This window comes from Pipistrellus kuhlii, unplaced genomic scaffold (genome assembly GCF_014108245.1).
Source record: "Pipistrellus kuhlii isolate mPipKuh1 unplaced genomic scaffold, mPipKuh1.p scaffold_m20_p_14, whole genome shotgun sequence".
Taxonomy (NCBI): Eukaryota; Metazoa; Chordata; class Mammalia; order Chiroptera; family Vespertilionidae; genus Pipistrellus; species Pipistrellus kuhlii.
The window spans coordinates 29,658,569-29,677,873 of NW_023425449.1; the positions used below are offsets into that span (position 1 = coordinate 29,658,569).

The 19,305-nt window shown below is 40.1% G+C and overlaps 1 protein-coding gene across 6 annotated transcripts in view; it reads right to left on the reverse strand.

The window, feature by feature from the left end:
- The window catches only part of LOC118718312 (cytochrome P450 7B1), a 148,441-nt gene that overhangs the window by 31,052 nt on the left and 98,084 nt on the right, over positions 1 to 19,305 (reverse strand). The window contains exon 1 of one of the 6 annotated variants that reach the window (XM_036437016.2): positions 18,647 to 18,710. The exons of 4 other annotated variants lie outside the window; for them this stretch is intronic. In XM_036437016.2, the coding sequence (XP_036292909.1) occupies positions 18,647 to 18,672 (26 nt within the window). In that variant the 5' untranslated portion in view covers positions 18,673 to 18,710. Of the gene's footprint in view, positions 1 to 18,304; positions 18,346 to 18,646; positions 18,711 to 19,305 lie in introns of those variants that run through there. One more of the 6 variants, XM_036437017.2, reaches the window with a different exon arrangement.

Here is a 19,305-nt window from a genome sequence, read left to right on the forward strand (position 1 = left end):
CATGCTCTGAGACTTTGACAATGAAATACCCACTGCCCACTGCTGAGCTGAGGGGAGAGGATTCCTAATGCTTTTTGGGAAATATCAAGCTCTGAAGCTTGAAATGGGTAGACCCGGAAGCAATGATGGGTAACAAAAACAACAAACAAACAAACAAACAACATGGCCCATATCCCCTCTTAATCCCACCCAAACAATATATACTCTCTCATATATCCTCTTTACTCTTTAAGAAACTATGAGGACACAACTCAGAAAGTGTACAAATGAGAGCTTACAAAGCTTCTCAATGATAAAACCCAAGTTCTGTGCCGAAACCATTGCATCACTGCTCACAATTTCTTCCATACAAGTTGTGGGACCAATCTTGAAGTTTAATTGAAGTGTCAATATGGCCCAGATTTATATAGAAGCAAATAGTGCAGAATAATCCAAGAATATAAAATGTGTACATAAATTATAATAGAACAAACATCTATGACTCTTTTTTTTATTATTAAAAAGAAGCATCTAAAACTGAAAAGAGTGAATCAAAAAATAGTTGGTTTCTAATAACATTTGAAGTTGGTTATCTGTCTTTAAGCTACCTGTATGGTTAAATACATATCTAAAAATTTTGGCTAATGACCTATCATACATTGTTCCCATTGACATTTAGAGCCCAGCACTTTCCACAGCAATCTATATTCTGTATTTGTAAACATAATTCCTTCTTTTCCATTTTTTTTCTGTGAGCATTCTAGACTAGAAGTCCAGGTTATTGTAACAACCTCCTAAGTAAGTGGTGAGCAACCTTTACCCATGTACAGCAGTTCAGAAAAAAAAAAAAAAATAGAAGTATGTGCTGATGAAAAGTTTCTCAAAGATGTAATCTATTTGTATCAGGACACCTTATGTCTGTGATAGTGGTTAGTAAGTTTTAAAATAATATTCCTGATTAGTGAAGACTTTTGTGTGCATGCAGTCAAGATTTCAGAAACTACACAGCTGGTGTGAATGGTAGTATTTGGTTATAATAGTGACCTTTTGAATAAACTGTTGTTGAGCAAGGGACTTTTGATGTTGGTCTTCTTCCCTTTTCCTTGAATTACTTTGGAAGCCACTTATTTGGAAAATGGAATTCGCCTCACAGTGCCTCTTAGAACTGTGTTCTTGAAATGTTCTCTATTTCTCCACTCTTCCTTGGCTCCAATGTGAGCATGAGGATAGCTAAAAGGTTCCCACAACTCTTGACAACTGCGAACTAACACGCTCTTTAGGACACTGGGAAGAGGGGACATCTTTGCCAGGCTATGAGTGAAAGATCCTGGAAGAGGAAGAGTGGGTGGAGGGTCTGGTACATTACGCTGCCAGCACCCTCAGTGAGATCCTATTTGGGACCAAGGAAGCAGAGAACCACATGCATTACTTTGCTGGGAAACCAGAAGGGAGGTACAGCCAACTGGGGGCACTGCAGTCATGGCTGCAAAGGTGGAGGATCACGTGGAAAGCCAGGGGGTACTCTGGGACAACAAAGACACCTAACCCGAACATCTGCACAACAGGATTCGCCAGATCAACAGAAAGGAAGGGGAAGGGAGAATCCTAAATCTCATTTAATATTTATGAAAAAAGAGACTAGGTTTTAAACTAGAAGTGATTGAGCGAACTTTTCACTGAAAATATTCAGTGGCTGAAACCGGTTTGGCGCAGTGGATAGAGCTTCAACCTGCAGACTGAAGGGTCCTGGGTTCGATTCCGGTCAAGGGCATGTACCTTGGTTGCGGGCACATCCCCAGTAGGCAGCTGATCGCGGTTTCTCTCTCATTGATGTTTCTAACTTTCTATCCCTCTTCCTTCTTCTCTGTAAAAATAAAATCAATTAAAAAAATATATATAAAGAAAATATTCAGTGTATTCTGCCATGAGCAGATATAGGGGCTCATGAGAAATTTGAAGTTAGTTATAGAGAAAGAAAGTCCCATTTCTGCACACCGGACTCTTACTGGGAAATTTTAAGTCCAATTCCCTAGATATGTAGACCTTCAGTTTCATCTGAAAATGGGAATCATTCTCTATACTGCAAGAGGCTTACCGTTTGGCATAGATTATTTGAAAGTAGCTGGTACACGGAACAGGATTAGTTTCCCCGGTTATTCATACATTGTAGGCAATTGCACCTCAGTGGTTTTGCCCGCCCATTCTCTGCCTGAATCGGTTTCATTGGCCAACCCTCCCTGCACTTTTCTACCTTTGATAGAGTTGCTCAGATGAGAGAGAAGCACCTCTCCATCCTTTGAATTATTGGCTGCGTGAAGGTAAGTGCCCAGATACATATGAATGCAATAACTTTACTGAAGATACTGGTAAAAATAAAGGCTTACAGGGAGCCACTTCGAATCCAAGGACCCTGGTGGACTGAGCTGATGGTTTCCATGGGCTCCATCAGTGAGGAGGGGTGGGGAGAAGCGATGACATGAGTCAAGATTATCTTCCCAGGGTCCTTACCTCAGACCGAGACAGCAGGGGGTGCTGTGTGACACAGAGTCCGTCAATATTTACTTTCCAGAGCAACTTGGTCACAGTATTCTTTTAAATGAATAAGTGGTTAAATAACCACAGACTCATACCATATTTCCATGTTCCTTAAAAATAATGTGAATATAAATGCAAAGAGAAATGCCTCGTATGTTTTACTATAGAATGGATGTTACTTCTGGGTGGCGAGATGCTGGTATCTTCTAATTTGCCCAGCATGAACATAGCGCCTTTGCAGAATGCTTTGCGTTTATTTTGTAGAAGGCACTTCAATGTGGGCTGTTTGGTGGTTTCTCGTGATTAGATTGCGGTTGTAACGTTTTGGGAAACAATCCCACAGAAGTGACACGCCCTTCTTCTCAGCGCATCGTTGTTTTTGAAATTTCAAGAAAACGCTATTTTCGTGCTAAAATGAAAGCCACGTACAGAAGGCGCTGCCTTCTAAAAAGTAGAGGATGGCAAAAAATACACTCTACACGTGAATCAAAGGCTGGTTCTAAAAATGAGCGCAACAGTCTCCACGGCGGAGCGTGGAGAAACCACCTGGGATGTACCATACGGCCGAGCAGACCCACCCACCCACACCGTGAGAACCAAGAGCAGACGCCGGGGATCTGACTGTATAGCTGCACAAGGATGGACACAGGGTGTCACCAGGATGCCCCATCACTCCCATCGGGGTCTAGGGGACATGCTACTGAGGCAGGCAGAGTTGGTTTCTGTGACATCCATGGGAGGGAGGGGAGGGGCGCTCTTTACACGGGTGCAGCTGCCAGGCTGTGACATGGACGTCGACTTGAAGGAAGAAGCCTTGGAGCACAGGGTTCACGGTCTCCACTCCCTCACAAAACCCCGGGGCATCTCATGTGTACAGTTAGGGAACAGGTTAATTGTCTCTCCCCCCACCTTGTATATGATAAATCTATATTCTTTAGGGCTCTCAATTCACATGTTGAACATAAATGACCTGCTTAATATTTGTTTACTGCAAGAATCAGACTTACTGTAATCTCTTTTCAGGATGAATGGTAATCCAACCCTGTCTAGAAAAATTATGTAATTCATTATCATCAGTAATCGCTCTTGTACCCTGCACTTAACTTTCATTATTCCCCCCAGCCCTGTAACCTTGCAAATCCACCGGTGCTGTGTGATTGGTATGTGGTGTTCATAGCCTCTGCCTGACAAGAAAACAAACAAACAAATAAATAAAAATCCCTGGATGAAAATGCCACTTTTCAGTCTCTCCATGTTTTCACTCTGTTCTTTGGCAACTTTTGTACCACTCTAGAAAGATCTGTTAACCCTGCGGGTCATAAAAAAGGTCTTTAGTCTTGAAATGTTTTGGTTTTATCAGGATGGCAACTGGCTTAAAACTTGATTTAATTTCCCATGAGCCAAGATATGCACTGCTCAAGCACTTTTGATCAAAGCATTAAACGTAATGGCAATGTAAAAGCAAATAATACTGAATGGTCACAAATTTTCTATTATTGGCATGGAATTAGAGCAAACCCCATATAAACATGACTAAATATATCCTCACACCCTATTGCAGTTCACTCTTCAGCCGTCAGTTCATCTCTGCAATTGTGTGATCCGAACAAAGCTTTGTCTATAGGATGTGCCTTGCAAACCCAATTCCATTAGCCGATTTATACTAATGCCTTGATCAAGTGAGTGATTTGTAAATGCTTCTGTGGATGAGAAGCCAAACCACATCCACGTTACTCAGAGAAGTCTATGATTGAGCGTTCTTTCTTTTATTTTTTATGCTTGTTTGCTGTTGTTTTTTTACTGAGAGACACCTACATTGGCACCATGGAAATAATGTCAAAGCATATTTTTAAAAAGCTATCATTTAACATTCAATTGAGTCTCCAACAGACTTCACAAACAATGACTACACTGCTGGAGCACATTTCTTTATGAACTTGGCCTTGGGTTAATAGTGCATAGTTCAAATCCTTATCCATTCTCACAAGCTTTATGGCAAAGCCTTCTGATTAGTTTTGCCACAAGGTGTGACTGAAATTCCAGGCTGTGCCAACTCCCACTGGCTTGGCAATTTTGGCCAATGATTTTAACCTATGTGTGCACTGGGTTCCTCATCTGTAAAACAGCTATACTAGTGCCCTTTCCTCTTGTGAGAATTAATCAGATGCCTGCAAAGAACTGAAGGCAATGACTTGCACACAGTAAGCACTCAGAATGTTAGCTCCTATTCTGCTTAGTAGTACTATTATCCTCTCCATATCGTTATATATGGTCACGTAAAATACACATTCCATAACGGTTCTCTTCTGACCTCTTTTTCCTGTAACTTTTCATTAGAGCACCAATTTTTAAGATATGTTTTCTTTTGATTTCATATTTCCCTTATTTCCCTATTTTAGACTTTAGGGCTACCTACCAGCTGTGATCTGCTGGTCAAGAAAATGGGGCACCAGTATTACCTTGTTACTTTGAAAGAAACTACAATTTTTCAGGCTTTGTATTCCCTGAACACACTACAAAACTGACTCAGAGAGCACTGGGTCTTAGGAGAAGGCCAGTCAAGAGTGTTTAAACGGCCTAGACAATTCTAAAAGAGAGAAATTAACTCATAATTGAAAGTTATTTCAACTCCTTAATTAAAATAGAAAACCATGCAACTGAATTTTTAATTTCTGAAATGATCAGTTGCTAATTTATTTTACCGTCAGGATTTGATGGGACTCCATGGAAGAGATATCAATTCCATTAACTCATCATTTCTTACATTGGATTAAATCATTTGATTTTGAATGTTTAATCAAAGATCAGTACTCACAGAATTGTGGAAACCAAATTATAGCAGAGAACTAGCCTGGAAAGCCTTGGAAATGACAATGTGGAGATCAATGCCAACAATATATAAATGCATAGTCAACTTACCAAATGCCATTTCATCAACCTGAGCCAATAAAAAAGACAGTTCCAAATTTTAAAGGACAGCACTAAAATAAGCAAACACAGCTTATCAGACCCATAGGAAAAGAATTAAAGGGTACTTGGTTTGGTGAGGTGGGAAGCCAAGTAGCCTGAAGACTGTATGTCACATTTGTTTCATAATATCATTCGTAATCATATTTTAATTGGGTTAAACTATTTTTTAAAATATATTTTATTGATTCTCTACAGAGAGGAAGGAAGAGGGATAGAGAGCTAGAAACATCAATGAGAGAGAAACATCGACCAGCTGCCTCCTGCACATCCCCTACGGGGGATGTGCCCGCAACCAATAATATATATGCCCTTGACCGGAATCGAACCGGGGACCTTTCAGTCTGCAGACCGACACTCTATCCACTGAGCCAAACTGGTTTCGGCTTAATTGGGTTAAACTATTAACATAGCATAAGTAATAGTATCTCTACACTGGTAACACAGTACATGGCACTGAGAAAGGCAATGTTTTCATCTTACTATGAATTAGAAGGCTTTTCAGAAGGGAAAGAATACCATTCTTTCCCAAATATTGGATTCTAACTTTAGCTGGTGATTTTAAGTCACTGCCTAAAAGGAGTGGTTTCAGGAAGCCCATCATCACTAATATTAAAGCATGGGACATAGAAGAAAAAGCACATGCTTATATACAGAAATCACTACGATTTGTGAGGTCTAGAATTCTATACTAGATCACCTTTTGCATATTTTATTTTTTAAATATATTTTTATTGATTTCAGAGAGAAAGGAGAAGGGGCGAGAACTATTGATAGAAACATCGATCAGAGAGAATCATTAATTGGCTGTCTCCTGTACAACCCCTATTTGGCATCAAGCTTGCAACCTGGGCATTATGCCCTGACTGGGAATCAAACCATGACCTCCAGGTTCATTGGTCAATTCTCAACCACTGAGCCATGCTGGCCAGGCACCTTTTACATACTTTAAATATAATTCTTATGGTGTGTTTGCTTATGCTACTCCATCGTACGAGCATCCCCCCACTTGATTTGTGAAATCAGTTTTTAGTGTTTACAGCATAATCATTACTTAAGTCGTGCTCAGTGGCTTTGCTTTTGTGTTTGCCTTGTTTTTTGTGTATCCATCACTAATTCTTATAAAGCTCTTTCAGTACTAAAAATCTCTCTAAATGCAGTCAGACATATGGTCCTGTACTTTTCATATAGCTCATTTTCTATTTCCCATCCATTTTTCCTTTGTTCCACTTAATAAGAGACTTTCTCAATTTTATCCCTTTCACATATTACTTTATTTCTGCTCTTAGATTTCTAATTCCCAAGAGTTCTTTTGTGCTGATTGTAATTTACACAAATAGCAGTCCATTTTTGTTTATGAAGGTGATTTCTTCTCTATGAGGGTTAAGCGTAATTTCTTTGGTTGTTTTTCCTGCCTCTGAATTACCTGTTTCCCCCCAGTCTCTTATTCCCCCTTGCTTCTTTTTATGGTTTCTCTCTCTCTCATAATGGAAGCTTTCTTTCCGCAATGTCGCATGATCCTTAGCTTCCTTTCCCACTTGAAAATGTGCATGTGTCCTTGGGGCTGGTGGACTTCACACATCGTGATGGGAAGTCACTTTAAGGATGTAACAGAACTTAAGCATTAGGTTTAAACTTAGGTGTTATTGGCAATTTTCACACCATTACTGTATATCAAAGAAATACATTTTTATTTTTATGTTTTCAAAACAAAAATCTCATCTTCAATGATTTGCTAGAACAATCCATATGACTTCTGCAGGGTCCTAAACTTGAAAGAGTTTTGGGAGATTCATTATGTGTCTCCTAAATAAGAAAACAGAATCAGAGAAGTAAAATAACCTGCCCAAAGTCACATGGCCACATAGGAGCAAAACAAGATCAGGAACCAGGTCGGTCTGCCAACCCAATGGCTTGATTTCTCTGCAACACACTATCCAACGAAAGCCAGGCATGTGTCAGGGTTAAAGGAGTCCTGACTTCCTGAAATCAAATTTTCTCTTCCCTGATAGCTTTTGCACTTGCAATGAGCCCAGAGGTGATAATCCTATAAAGTAAATAAACATAAGATGTTATCTCCCACGGGGCAACTTCTGTCTGTGGCTAAATGAGCCAAGATGAAGAAACACTTCAAATAAAAGACTCAGCTGGAATAACACAGCAAAGAGGCTGCTTAGCTTGAAAGGGAGTCTGGCACATAGCCACTGCGATTCATAAACTATAATGTAATAAACTTGTATGAACAAAAATCTAATTTCCATATTCAACACTGGTTACCTGAATGAGCCATATGAGAGCTAATTTTTGGAAACAACATTAAATCTCTGGAAACAAAATGAGCCACTTGATACCAGTCAGAGTGTGGTAGCTAAAGGGTTTCAAATTCTACAACCCATGAATCCCTTTCCCCATCTCCAGATTCTAAGAGATACCTCTAGAAACTTCTGGAATGGAATCTTAGTCTAGTGCAATGTTTGCTTTTTTAACCACCCCTGGTTGATGGAAGCATAATATAGGGTCCCAAGTTTGGCATCTGAAGCAAAAGAAAAGATGAGGACATCTGAGACTCAGAACATTTTAGTCTTCAACATCACCAACTCAGACAGATGCCTTATTGGTTGCAAGGTGACAGTAAAGTGTAATAAAAAATTTATCGCACCAAAGTTCTTTAGAGGCTAGAACCAGGAGGCTCAGACAAACTTATCTTACCAAAACCTCAGTAAAGCCCTGAAAACAAGGAATATGAGGACACATTTTTAAGGAAATAACAAGAGCTGTAGTAAATTATAGTAATGTTCAAAAAGTCGCCCTGGACAGTTTGGCTCAATTGATAGAGTGTCGGCCTGAGAACTGAAGGATCCCAGGTTCAATTCCGGTCAAAGGCACATTCCTGCAGTTGTGGGCTCCGTCCCCAGTAGGGGGTGTGCAGGAGGCAGCCTCCAATCAATGACTCTCTCTCATCATTGATGTTTCTATCTCTCTCCCCTCTACCTCCCCCTCTGAAATCAATTAAAAAATATTTTTTTAAATCCACCGTTCCCCTCTAGGAGCATTATTCATGGACAGTGACTGAAGCCAGGCTGAGGCATGTGACCTCCTTTAGCCAATGAGCCATGAGCAGCGGTGGCACAAGCCACTTCCTAGCAGAAGCTTTATGAGCTATCATGTGGCTCCACTGTTCTTTCCTATTTCCACACATTGAGAAGTTTCACACATTGAAAATTCTCTGTGAATCCGGAAATGAATGAAGCTGCGGCCCATTTTTCCATTCTGCAGCCGGCAGATGGAGATATTTTCCCCCAGGCCACTTGGCTGCCCTGCTCGACCCATAAGGTCCAGATTTAAGCTATCGCCACAAAATAAAGCAGTGTGGCTGAAAGGTCATCTGGGGGAAGCAGGTGAACACATTTAGACTCTGAATTTGAAAGGAATGTTGCAATGCTTCCTGAGAACCCAGGATGGTAATCTCGGTGGTTTAAGAGCACAGGAACTGGAGTCTTATCTGGGGTTGATTCCTGGTTTCTACCTACTCCCTGTATTCTCTTCAAGCATCTTAGATCTCTGTGTCCTGGCTCCATTTTCTGCAAAGCATGCCTAGTAATTCTTCCTACCTCAAGGGATGGTTGTGAGGATCCAATGATGTATATAGCATATTTAGGAACATTCAAGTTCAAGAGAAAGGCTCTATTAAATGACAGTTGTTATTGTGCATCACATAAAATCTAACCTAAAAGTTAATAGATGAGGACAATTGAGATATAGATGTGCTGATAACTTGCAAGCATCCTAAAACGATAAAGATCCAAAATATAAGTCTGGGCTTCTTGACTCCCAGTCAAGATTTTCCCAAATTATTGATATTTCTCAACTTTAGTTCTCCAAAGACAGATTGGCACATTGGCACATTTTTAAGACATATCTATGAAACACTGTTCAGACTACTTTCTTAGTTTCTTTCTTTAAATTGACTCATTTACTTTAGATAAATAAATCACCATTATTCAGGAAAAGAAAACACAAAACATTGTTATTAAATTCTAGCTAGACATTCTAGTGTGCTAAGAGCTCCAAGCCCAAGACCTGTTCTTGGTTTAAATGGAAGATTATTAGGGAGTGGAGACTCAGTCCTTGACTTAAAAAGCTTTAAAGCAAACTGCAAAGGGTTAACTTCTTCACAAGATGATTCAACAGTCATGAAAGCCACACTCACAATGGCTTCCTGACCAGGGTAAGCCCATCTGCTCACCATGGCACTTTGGGAAAAGCTGTCTACATACACTGGTCTGCCTCTGAAGGAAGGCCCCGAGGAGCCAAAGTCAGAGAAGCAGAGGGAAGGGAAGGCTGGGCTTGCCAAGACACCAGTAAAGTTTCTCACTTCCTACCACATCACAATGCACTAGGTAGAAAGGAATGTTCTACTGTAGATGAGGTCACAAGATCAAAGACAAAACCATTTTAACAAACAAGAACTAACTGAAGACACCATCAGGGGGAAGCCCGATGGTACAAGCCTTTCATGTAGTATTTGAAATTTTTGTCTCTGAAATCTCTGTATTTACGTTCAGAAGTATTCCTGCTCAGTGCTGTCAGCTTTCTAATAAGGGGATCTCAAACTGCACTGTGATTGGGGAAGTAATTCAATTGTAAGCCACCATCCACTCATTAAACTTTAATAAAAAAAAACAAAAAACCCTCAAATCTGAAGGCAAAGCACAGACGGCAACAACGCAGACCAGTGGCACAGAAGTTGTCTGCTTCAGTCACAGCCCTGGGCCCAGAGCAGGGCTCCCTGCGTCGGTGCCCCTTGCTGCTACTGATTTTGATTACACAGGTTTGGCATTTTATAAAAATGCCATTTTATAAAAAACAGCGTGAGGAACAAAGACAAAGACCAATCCAGGTGAGAGCCCTTTGATCAAGCTTCAATAACAGAAGGAAGCAGAAAAAGTAAGTATCTGAATAATTTCAGGCAAAACAGTCAGGGTATTTTCCCATCACCTTATTAGCTTTGTCTTTTTTTGTAAGTGAGGCCTAGAACTAATATTGGTTTTCTAGAAAGAGGGCTACAGGTTTCAGCAATTTCCAGTATAAACTGGTGTGGCTAACTAGTATCCATTTTTCCATGGTGTGTGTGTGTGGGGGGTGGGGGGGTGAGGGGGGTGTATAAAGCCTGAGGCTCTCTCCCTAATCTCTAGGAGGAGACAGGCTTTCTCTCCGGTATTCTCCTGCCTTTTGTTCATATCTCTATTAAACCTGCCTTTTGTTCGAATCTCTATTAAACCTGACCTGCAGCATAAAAATCTGTGCAATGTGGCAAATGTTTACACTACTCCATGACTGTCTTGTTGGAAATGACCATATCTTTTTCTTCCTTAAATATCCCGTAATCACCAAATTCTTTTCATTAGCAGAGCTCAAAAATGTTAACCAAAGAGATACTCACCTAGCTAGATTAGGTAAGTATTGTAGAGACACTGTAAAATGGAAGTAATAAAAAAGTCACCTATAATTCAACCACCCTAAAGTAATATTATTAACATCTTAATGTAAGTACTAAGGACTATTTTTTTGTTTTATTTTGTTTATGTTTTTACTAATATATATATATATATATATATATATATATATATATATATATATATATATATATATATAAGCAGTCCTTGCTTTGCACAATGTTGTAGGACCATAAAACTGTGCAAGATGAAACTGTGAAAAAATGAGTTTAATCAATAAGGAAAAATATGATTATTATGTAATCTTTAAAAGTTTTGGTCAAAACATTAAAATCTCTCTTGATGTTGCTTATACATGTATAGGGGGATAAAAACATAAACTGATATTTATTTAGTATATTGTAATTTACACCATTAGAAACACCGAGAAAACATTTTTGAAATATAAAAACTTATCAACCATAGTGTGAACAGTAGTTGCCTTTATCCTTCCGTCACGTAACTTACTACATGGAGCGAACAGCTCTCCTATGCCTTGGTGAACGGGGACATTCATTTTTTAAGTTTAGATCAGCTTCCAACATTTTATCCTTTGCGCTTTCTATGCTGTAAAATATCTTTGAGCTCCTTTAATGTTATTTGCATGGTCCCATCTCCTGGGAGGTCATTCTTTTAGTCACAACCACTGTCCTTATTTATGTTTAGTTCCCTTCTCTTAACCCCTCTGATGGACATTTCCAGTCTCTAGTATGGTGGCCAGCTCATCATTCCCAGGGTCAGCTATTCCTTCTATAACTACTTGCATTAGATCCAAATCTCACTTCCAGCTTCATCACTTTTTGTTTTCTTGGTCAATTCCCTCTCTCAAGTATCCAACTTTTCATATGGGTTTATCACTAGGAGACAAGGATGCTACACAATGACACCCTTGCGTGTCCTGAGTAACAGGTGTGTACTGACCCATCACAGACACAGACACGTTTTGAAAGAAATATGGCTGGCCAGTGAACACGATGTGCATCTGTTATTTGCATGGCAGTTTCTGGATTGAAGAGCTAATAGTGAAACTTGTACTTTATTTTTCACAGTAACATACTGTATCAACTAAAATTTGAACTGTGTTGTTTGGGAACTGCTGTTATTTAACTAAATTGTGGGAACTGAACATTTGTGCATGTTGAAACTATGCAAAGTGCCTGAAATGAAAAACTATTATATATATATATATATATATATATATATATATATATATATGTATATATATATATATATGCTCACATCTATGCATAGATGTGTTTTAATAGTGTGCTATTATGTATCTTTCATAATTTTCTTTACTTATGTTATAGTATTTGATAAGTATCTTTGTATACCTGAAAATATACACTGAGTGGCCAGATTATTATGATCTCTGAACACATAATAATCTGGCTACTCAGTGTATATCCAATATTATAAAAGCTAATAAGCAAATTGTCCCCTCAACCAGGAGTTTGACCAGCAGGCAGGCAGGCCAACGGCCCATGTCCCCTTCCCCTGGCCAGGCTGGCTGGACCCCACCCATGCACGAATTCATGCACTGGGCCTCTAACACACACACACACACACACACACTGAATGGCCAGAATATTATGCATTCAGAGATCATAATAATCTGGCCACTCAGTGTATACCTATAGCATCTTCTAAAATGCACTGCATGTATTCCACTGAATGAATATAAATAGGGTGATTGTACTGATTCAAATGACACAATCTCTAAACAGGGGTGGGCTAAAGTAGGTTTATAGTACTCACAACTGTAACCTACTTTTTCCACCCCTGTATTGTTTTTAGAAGTGAGTCTACCACATAGCAAGCATTGAATAATAATTATTGTTATTTGTGAGCACAATTTAATTAGTTTCCTATTGAAGAGAGCTTAGATAGGAAAAAGTTCCTAATTTTAGCACAACATTATGATGAATATTCTGGTACATAGATTGCTGTATGCATGAAATGGTTGTTTTAGAAGTTTAGCACAGTCTCAGCTATTCATACACAACTATTCATACAAGGTTCTTAGATCATGACTCTTCCCAAGAGAATATAGAAGCAGCAGAGAGAAAAGGTGGAAGATGGAACTCTGAATTTCTGAGTCGAGACACTTGTGGGTGGGACAGCCTGGTAGAGTTATTAGACAGGGAACAATAAATATACACCTTCGTTTGTAACAGATGTAGATGTTTGGTGGGAAGCAATGCATACATAGGTGGGAAGTAAAGTCCTGGAGTGTGAGATCCACCAGGGAGAGTCAAAGGGAAGACACTAAAGGTTAGACCCTAGTCAAAACTCAGTATCTAAAAATGATAAGCACTGAAGATAATAATAACAATAAAAACTTCATTGAGCCCTTACTATGAGCCAGATAGACTGTCAAGCACTTTATATCTCTCTTAATGCCCAAATAACTATCTATCTAAGGAAAGTATTATTATTATTATTATTATTATTATTATTGCCTTTTTGTAGATTAGAAAGTTAAAGCTTACAAAAGTTAATTAACTAGCCTGTGGCCATTACCAAATTAAAACATGATGCAGGCAGGATTTCCACACATAACATTGTTTCCAGGATCTTAGCCTATTGTGTTCATCATTATTGTTGTGTAATAAATTACCCCAAACTGACTTACAACAATAAACATTGATTATCTCATAATATCTGTGTGTCAAGAAGTTGGGCAAGGGACAGGGTGCCTCTGACTCAAGCATTGGCTAGGGTGTGGTCTCATTTGAAGGTTCCATGGGGCAGGGCTGTCATAGGCCTCAGTCGCTAGCCACATGGGCCTCTCCACAGGGCAGCTGGCTTCATCAGAGTCAGTGATCCAAGATGAAAGCCATACTCTTTTTTTTCATAACTGAATCTTGAAAGATACATCTCATTATTTCTGCTTATTCTATTTGTTAGAAGCATTTCACAAAGTTCAGCCCACATTTAAGAAGAAGGAAAAATACAAGGGTATAACTATAAGGAGTGAAGGATCATCTTAGAGGATGCCTATCACACCATTCCTCACGTATCAGACTAGGCTAACTACAAGGTCTCAGGAACCAAGGGGCTGGTACTTACACATTACTGAGCAATACTCTACAATCAAGGCTTATAATTTTACTTCTTTGTTTTGCTATGAGGAGAGAATTTAACCTGCAAAATGTAATGAGAAACTCGGAAATGCATATTTTGTAAAATGCATATTTTACAAAAATCATTGAAATTTTTTAAAAAATTGAGGAGAAACTCAACAGAGGTCTGCAAATAATGAAAGATGATATATGATGACTTGTAGTTCTTCCATGTAAATGAGAGTAAAATACAGCAGCCTTAAACAGCACATGTAGGATTTCTCATAAGCATAAAAGATAAAGCCTTGGTGGGAATTACTGTTAAGTACAAGAATAGGAGGACACCGAAAATTGCACACATTCTTATAATTCTGAATGGGGGAGGGAGGGTGGGGAGCTTCCTGAACATGAGGGTTGTGATAGGTTTTTTCCTGGATTCTGTGAACATTTGGGTGGAGGCAGCCAAATCTGTGTCTGGCCACTTTAAGTGTTCTTGAAAGTTAGTTTCTGCCAGCAAAAGAACTCCAATAGAAGTCACTGCCATTTGTTTGCAAGGGAGCCAGCTTTAGTTATGTGTCCTCTTCTTTTGGAGAACCAGAGATGATTTCCACTGTGTTTCTATGAGAGTGGAGCTGGAGCCGTTTATCCTCGCTCTATCCAGATGGTTCACATTGCCTCGGCTAATGTTTGTTAAACTGTTTAATGATGTTAATAATCCCCTTAATATATTTAAATTTGTGTGCAGGCTAAAGAGGGGGTGGGGGAGATGTGGTGCAGACTGGAAGACCCAGCTCCTGCTGGACTTCTGTGGATTTGTTAAATCCAGCTGTGGTCTCCAGTACTTGTTCCAATTTTGACGAACTCCAAGTAACCTCTTCCTTTAAGCTGTGGCACTCCATTGTGATGGTTTGCTCACAGGGACAATCAGGGAATGTGGACCTGACTCTTTTGGAAATGTATGCCTTTGTTACAAAGTACATATTTTACAAAAATTATTTCACCACAGTGTTCATTCTGTAGAGGACAAAACATGCAATAATGGAAAGAATGTCAACAGCAAGAGATTCTTCTACAGTCAAGAATCCCAGGCCTGCCAATTTTCATTCATAAATAGCTCCAGCTCATCCTACAAGACCTGGTTTTCCCTTGCTTCCCAATCAGACTCTAATGAAGGTTTCCCAGATGGCTTCTCTCTTTAATGTCAACCTCACTCCTACAAAGAGAATAAAAATACCTAACATATATTGATAGGTTACTATTGGCATAGGCACAGTGCCAAATGCTGATACAATCTCATTTAATCTTCATAATAAAATGAGAAGGTTAAGTTCTATTACCGGCTCCATTTTACAGGTGAGTAAAGTAAGATTTGGCACACCTGTCCAAATAAAATCAATTCTATTCTTCCCATCCAACCAGAACGTGAATGCTAATCATTTCACTTCACTGATTAAATACAGACTGGCTCCTTGGAACAATCAAAATGAAGCACTAGTTCCTCTGCATGGCATTGAAATTATATGGTCACAGTCAAATACTAAGTACTTTCTAGGTGTCCAGAATTTGACCCACATGATTACAAATCCTTACCCCAACGCTATGAGATAAGTGTGCTTCTCATTGTGGTAGATGAAGAAATGAAATCTGGAAGGTGATTGCCAGGGTCACACTGCTATTGTTAATCAGTAGCAATGGGGTTCAAACCAGGTCTGTTTGACCCCAATCCTGGACTCTCCCCTTACATTCCGCTTGTCTCATCACCTTAGTCTCTACCAACCGCTAAGACTTCCTCTTTTGCTCCCCTCCGGCCCCCTTCATCCACTCCTACACTCAGGTAATTCTGAAATACAGTCTCCCCATAACCCAGATTATTTTCTGCCCTTAGTCACATGGAAAGCTTCTAGTACATTTATGACTCAGTTTAATCAGTTCTCTTCTCATGAACCTTTTTTTGATCTTCCTCCCTCCAAATCACTCACCGTTAAAAGATGATATCTACTTTATTTTCAACGACACTTTGTAAATGATTGTGAGGAGGCTGCTGACTTATTTTATTACAAATGTTTATTTATAATAGACAGTGATGAGCAACCATATTTTGATTCATTTTGGTCAACTAATTATTTCTGAATGCCTACTGATGTGTCTTATATTTATCTCTGTTTTCCCAGCTCTTAGCACCATGCTTGACATGTAAAAATACTTTTTTTTTTAAAATGGCTGTATAAATGAATGACTAAACGGAAGCTTCACAGAGGAACGTGCAGGACTGAATCAATAGCAGTCCTTTCTGGTTCAGACTATGAAGCTCCTGAAGTATGGCTCCCCATGATTCACTTGCCTTCTCTTTTCGGGAACAGGGCCTCCTTGCTTTAAACTATTTTAAAAGAGGCATTAAATAGTCAAAGAACCCTTCTAATTCCTGAAAGTTGCAAAGGCAAAGGCAACTTTGCTCGATAGTTCCAACAGTGCCCTTCAAGTCCTGTGCGCTCCTCTCGCCTACCCTGTATCTACACTATCAACCAGTATGTAAACTACAGCATGCAGGCATGTCTAGTAGACTGGACTGGGGAAGGGACCGGGATGGCTGCTCTCACCATCATTTCTCTGCTAAATTTCACTGACTGAATCACCACAAAGACATGAGGTTGAGTTCAACTTCACCCCTAGATCCTGGGGACCAAGACTATCATTCCTGTCCACTCTAATCTGACAGGGCCATGCTTCAGTCTGGCTTGTCCCCTGACACCTGCCCTTTCCCCCTCAGCTGCCCAATACTCCTTGGTTCTCAGCAATGCTGTCCCTGTCACTGCTCTTCCTGGTCAGACCCACTCTTCCCCACAGAGTGGAAATACAGATTGCCACTGGGAAGTGTCAGGATTCTCTCAGGCCTGGGAAGGGAAAGATACTTGTACTGTTTCTTGTGGCTGTGTCTCGATTCTCACAAACGCATCCATGACTGAGGTCAGCTGTGAGATGTGAGTGTGTGTGTGTGTGTGTGTGTGTGTGTGTGTTGTGTGGTTCTGAGATAGTATTTGAGATCTGACCTATTTGAAATTTGAATAATCAGCCAACAAGATTCACTGTCTTTTAGGTCATACCATGTATATTTACACACACACACACACACACACACACACACACACACACTACTATTGCTTCTGGCTCAATAATAATAATAATACCTATTATTTATGGAATCCATTTATGTTAGACACTGTGCTAAATGCTTTGAATGGACTATCTCCTTTAATCTTTACAGTCACCTTCTGAAGCAGATTTTATCATGACCCTCTTCCATACAGAGAGAAACCAAGATTTGGGAGAGGTAAGAAGTGTGCCTCCCATTGCACAGCAGGGAAGCAGGATTTGAGCAGGGCTGGGCCTCCCCACACTTGAGTGAGAAGATGGGCTCTGGTTGTTGGCTGGAGGCTACACAAAAGCCACGCCCAGAATTGTTACTCCATTAAGCCGATGCCCTTGCACCTATGTTTCATTGACTTTTTTTTTAATTTAATATATTTTATTGATTTTTCACAGATAGGAAGAGAGAGGAATAGAGAGCTAGAAACATCGACAAGAGAGAAACATCGACCAGCTGCCTCCTGCAAGCCCCCTACCGGGGACATGCCCGCAACCAATGTACATGCCCTTGACCGGAATCGAACCTGGGACCTTAAAGTCCACAGGCCAACACTCTATCCACTGAGCCAAACCGGTTTCAGCCATTGACTTTCACTTGTGCATATAACTAAGGGATGCATATGCAGCAAACATTAGAGAAACCTGTGATGAAGACAAGGCAGGGAGCTGAGCCATAATCATCATGAGAGAGTCCCCTCTGTTGCATCTGTCCTTTATCTGTCTGTCCTGAAAGCACTGAAGCATGAGAAACATAGAGACAGAATGTAGAGTGGAAATACTGACAGAACAATGGCCTAATTAGTTTGTCCAAAGGAACCCCAGCCAAGAGCAATTTGGCTTGGTTATGCATGGAATTAAAATTTGTCCCTGCCAATCACATTGGCATCATTATAAAATAGGAACCCAGGCCATGGCTGGCCAGTGAATTGGACCCTGGCAATTTATATAAGATTAACTGAAAGACTACTGTATTATAGGTATGGGGTCAGGCTCTATGTACAATATCTAGATGAAAAGCTATGATTTTTGCTCTCCCCTCAGAGTTCATTACCAACAAGAAGGGCCATAAAATCAGGTGGTTAAGGGAGCTAGAGATGAGGTTATTGGAGTAGCATGTACTTTTGAGCTTTGGAGATTAAGGTCATGCTCTTAGGAGGTGATCTGGGAAGGCTTCAAGGAAAAGGAGACATTTTACATCAAAAGGCAGAAAGGTGGGGAAAAGGCAGTCTAAAAAAAGAGAATGTCAATATTTAACAAGCTATACCAACTAGAGTAGGCAAACTGAGTTTGAGCATATTGTATTAACGTATACAAACTGCTTCACTTTTAAAACAGCTTAAAAAATTAATACAATCTCTTCAAAAATTTTAAATGACTGCCTAGTCCTAAAATATTGGTTCTCACTGACACACAGACGTGAACTCAGTTCACGAATTTTATAAACTTGTGAGTCCCACTCACATGCCAGGCAGTGTCCTTGTCATCATGGATAGTAGAGATGAGGAATCCCCTTACAGATTGCAGCCTACTGAGGGAAAAGAAATTAAATGGCTCAGATAAATTAGAAATACATAATTATGACTTGAGGGGAAAGAAAGGAGCAGGGTCCCGTGAAAGGGAGTATTGGGAACAGACACAATTAAATTGGTGGCAGGGAGGGTTATGGAGGAAGACTCCGAGTAAGGGACATTTGGGGCCAGATCTGCAGGGTGAGCAGGGTCAGGCTGAGGAAGAGTGTCCAGGCGAGGTGAACCAGAGTGCTGGGTGCATGGGGTGGAAAACAGATGGGAGGGGTGGCAGGACGAAGCCCTCTGAGGGGGAGGATGGACTGGATGAGAGGAACTTGGAGAGATGGAGAAGGTCTAAGTCTCATGGGAACTTGCAGGCTCTTTTCTGCCAGCAACTATAGCTCTGTTCTCGAGAATAAGTAGTATTGGGGGTAGGACTAAGGGAACGCAAGGCAATGAAAGACGGGGGGCAAAGAACTCAGATGTTGGAGGCAGCCAGACATGGCATAAAACTCAGGTTCACCTAGGAGATGCTCCAACCCAGATTCCCTAAAACCCACTTTAGTCATCTGTAAAATGAACCTAGCCTCTACTTCTGTAGTGGGTGTTAGG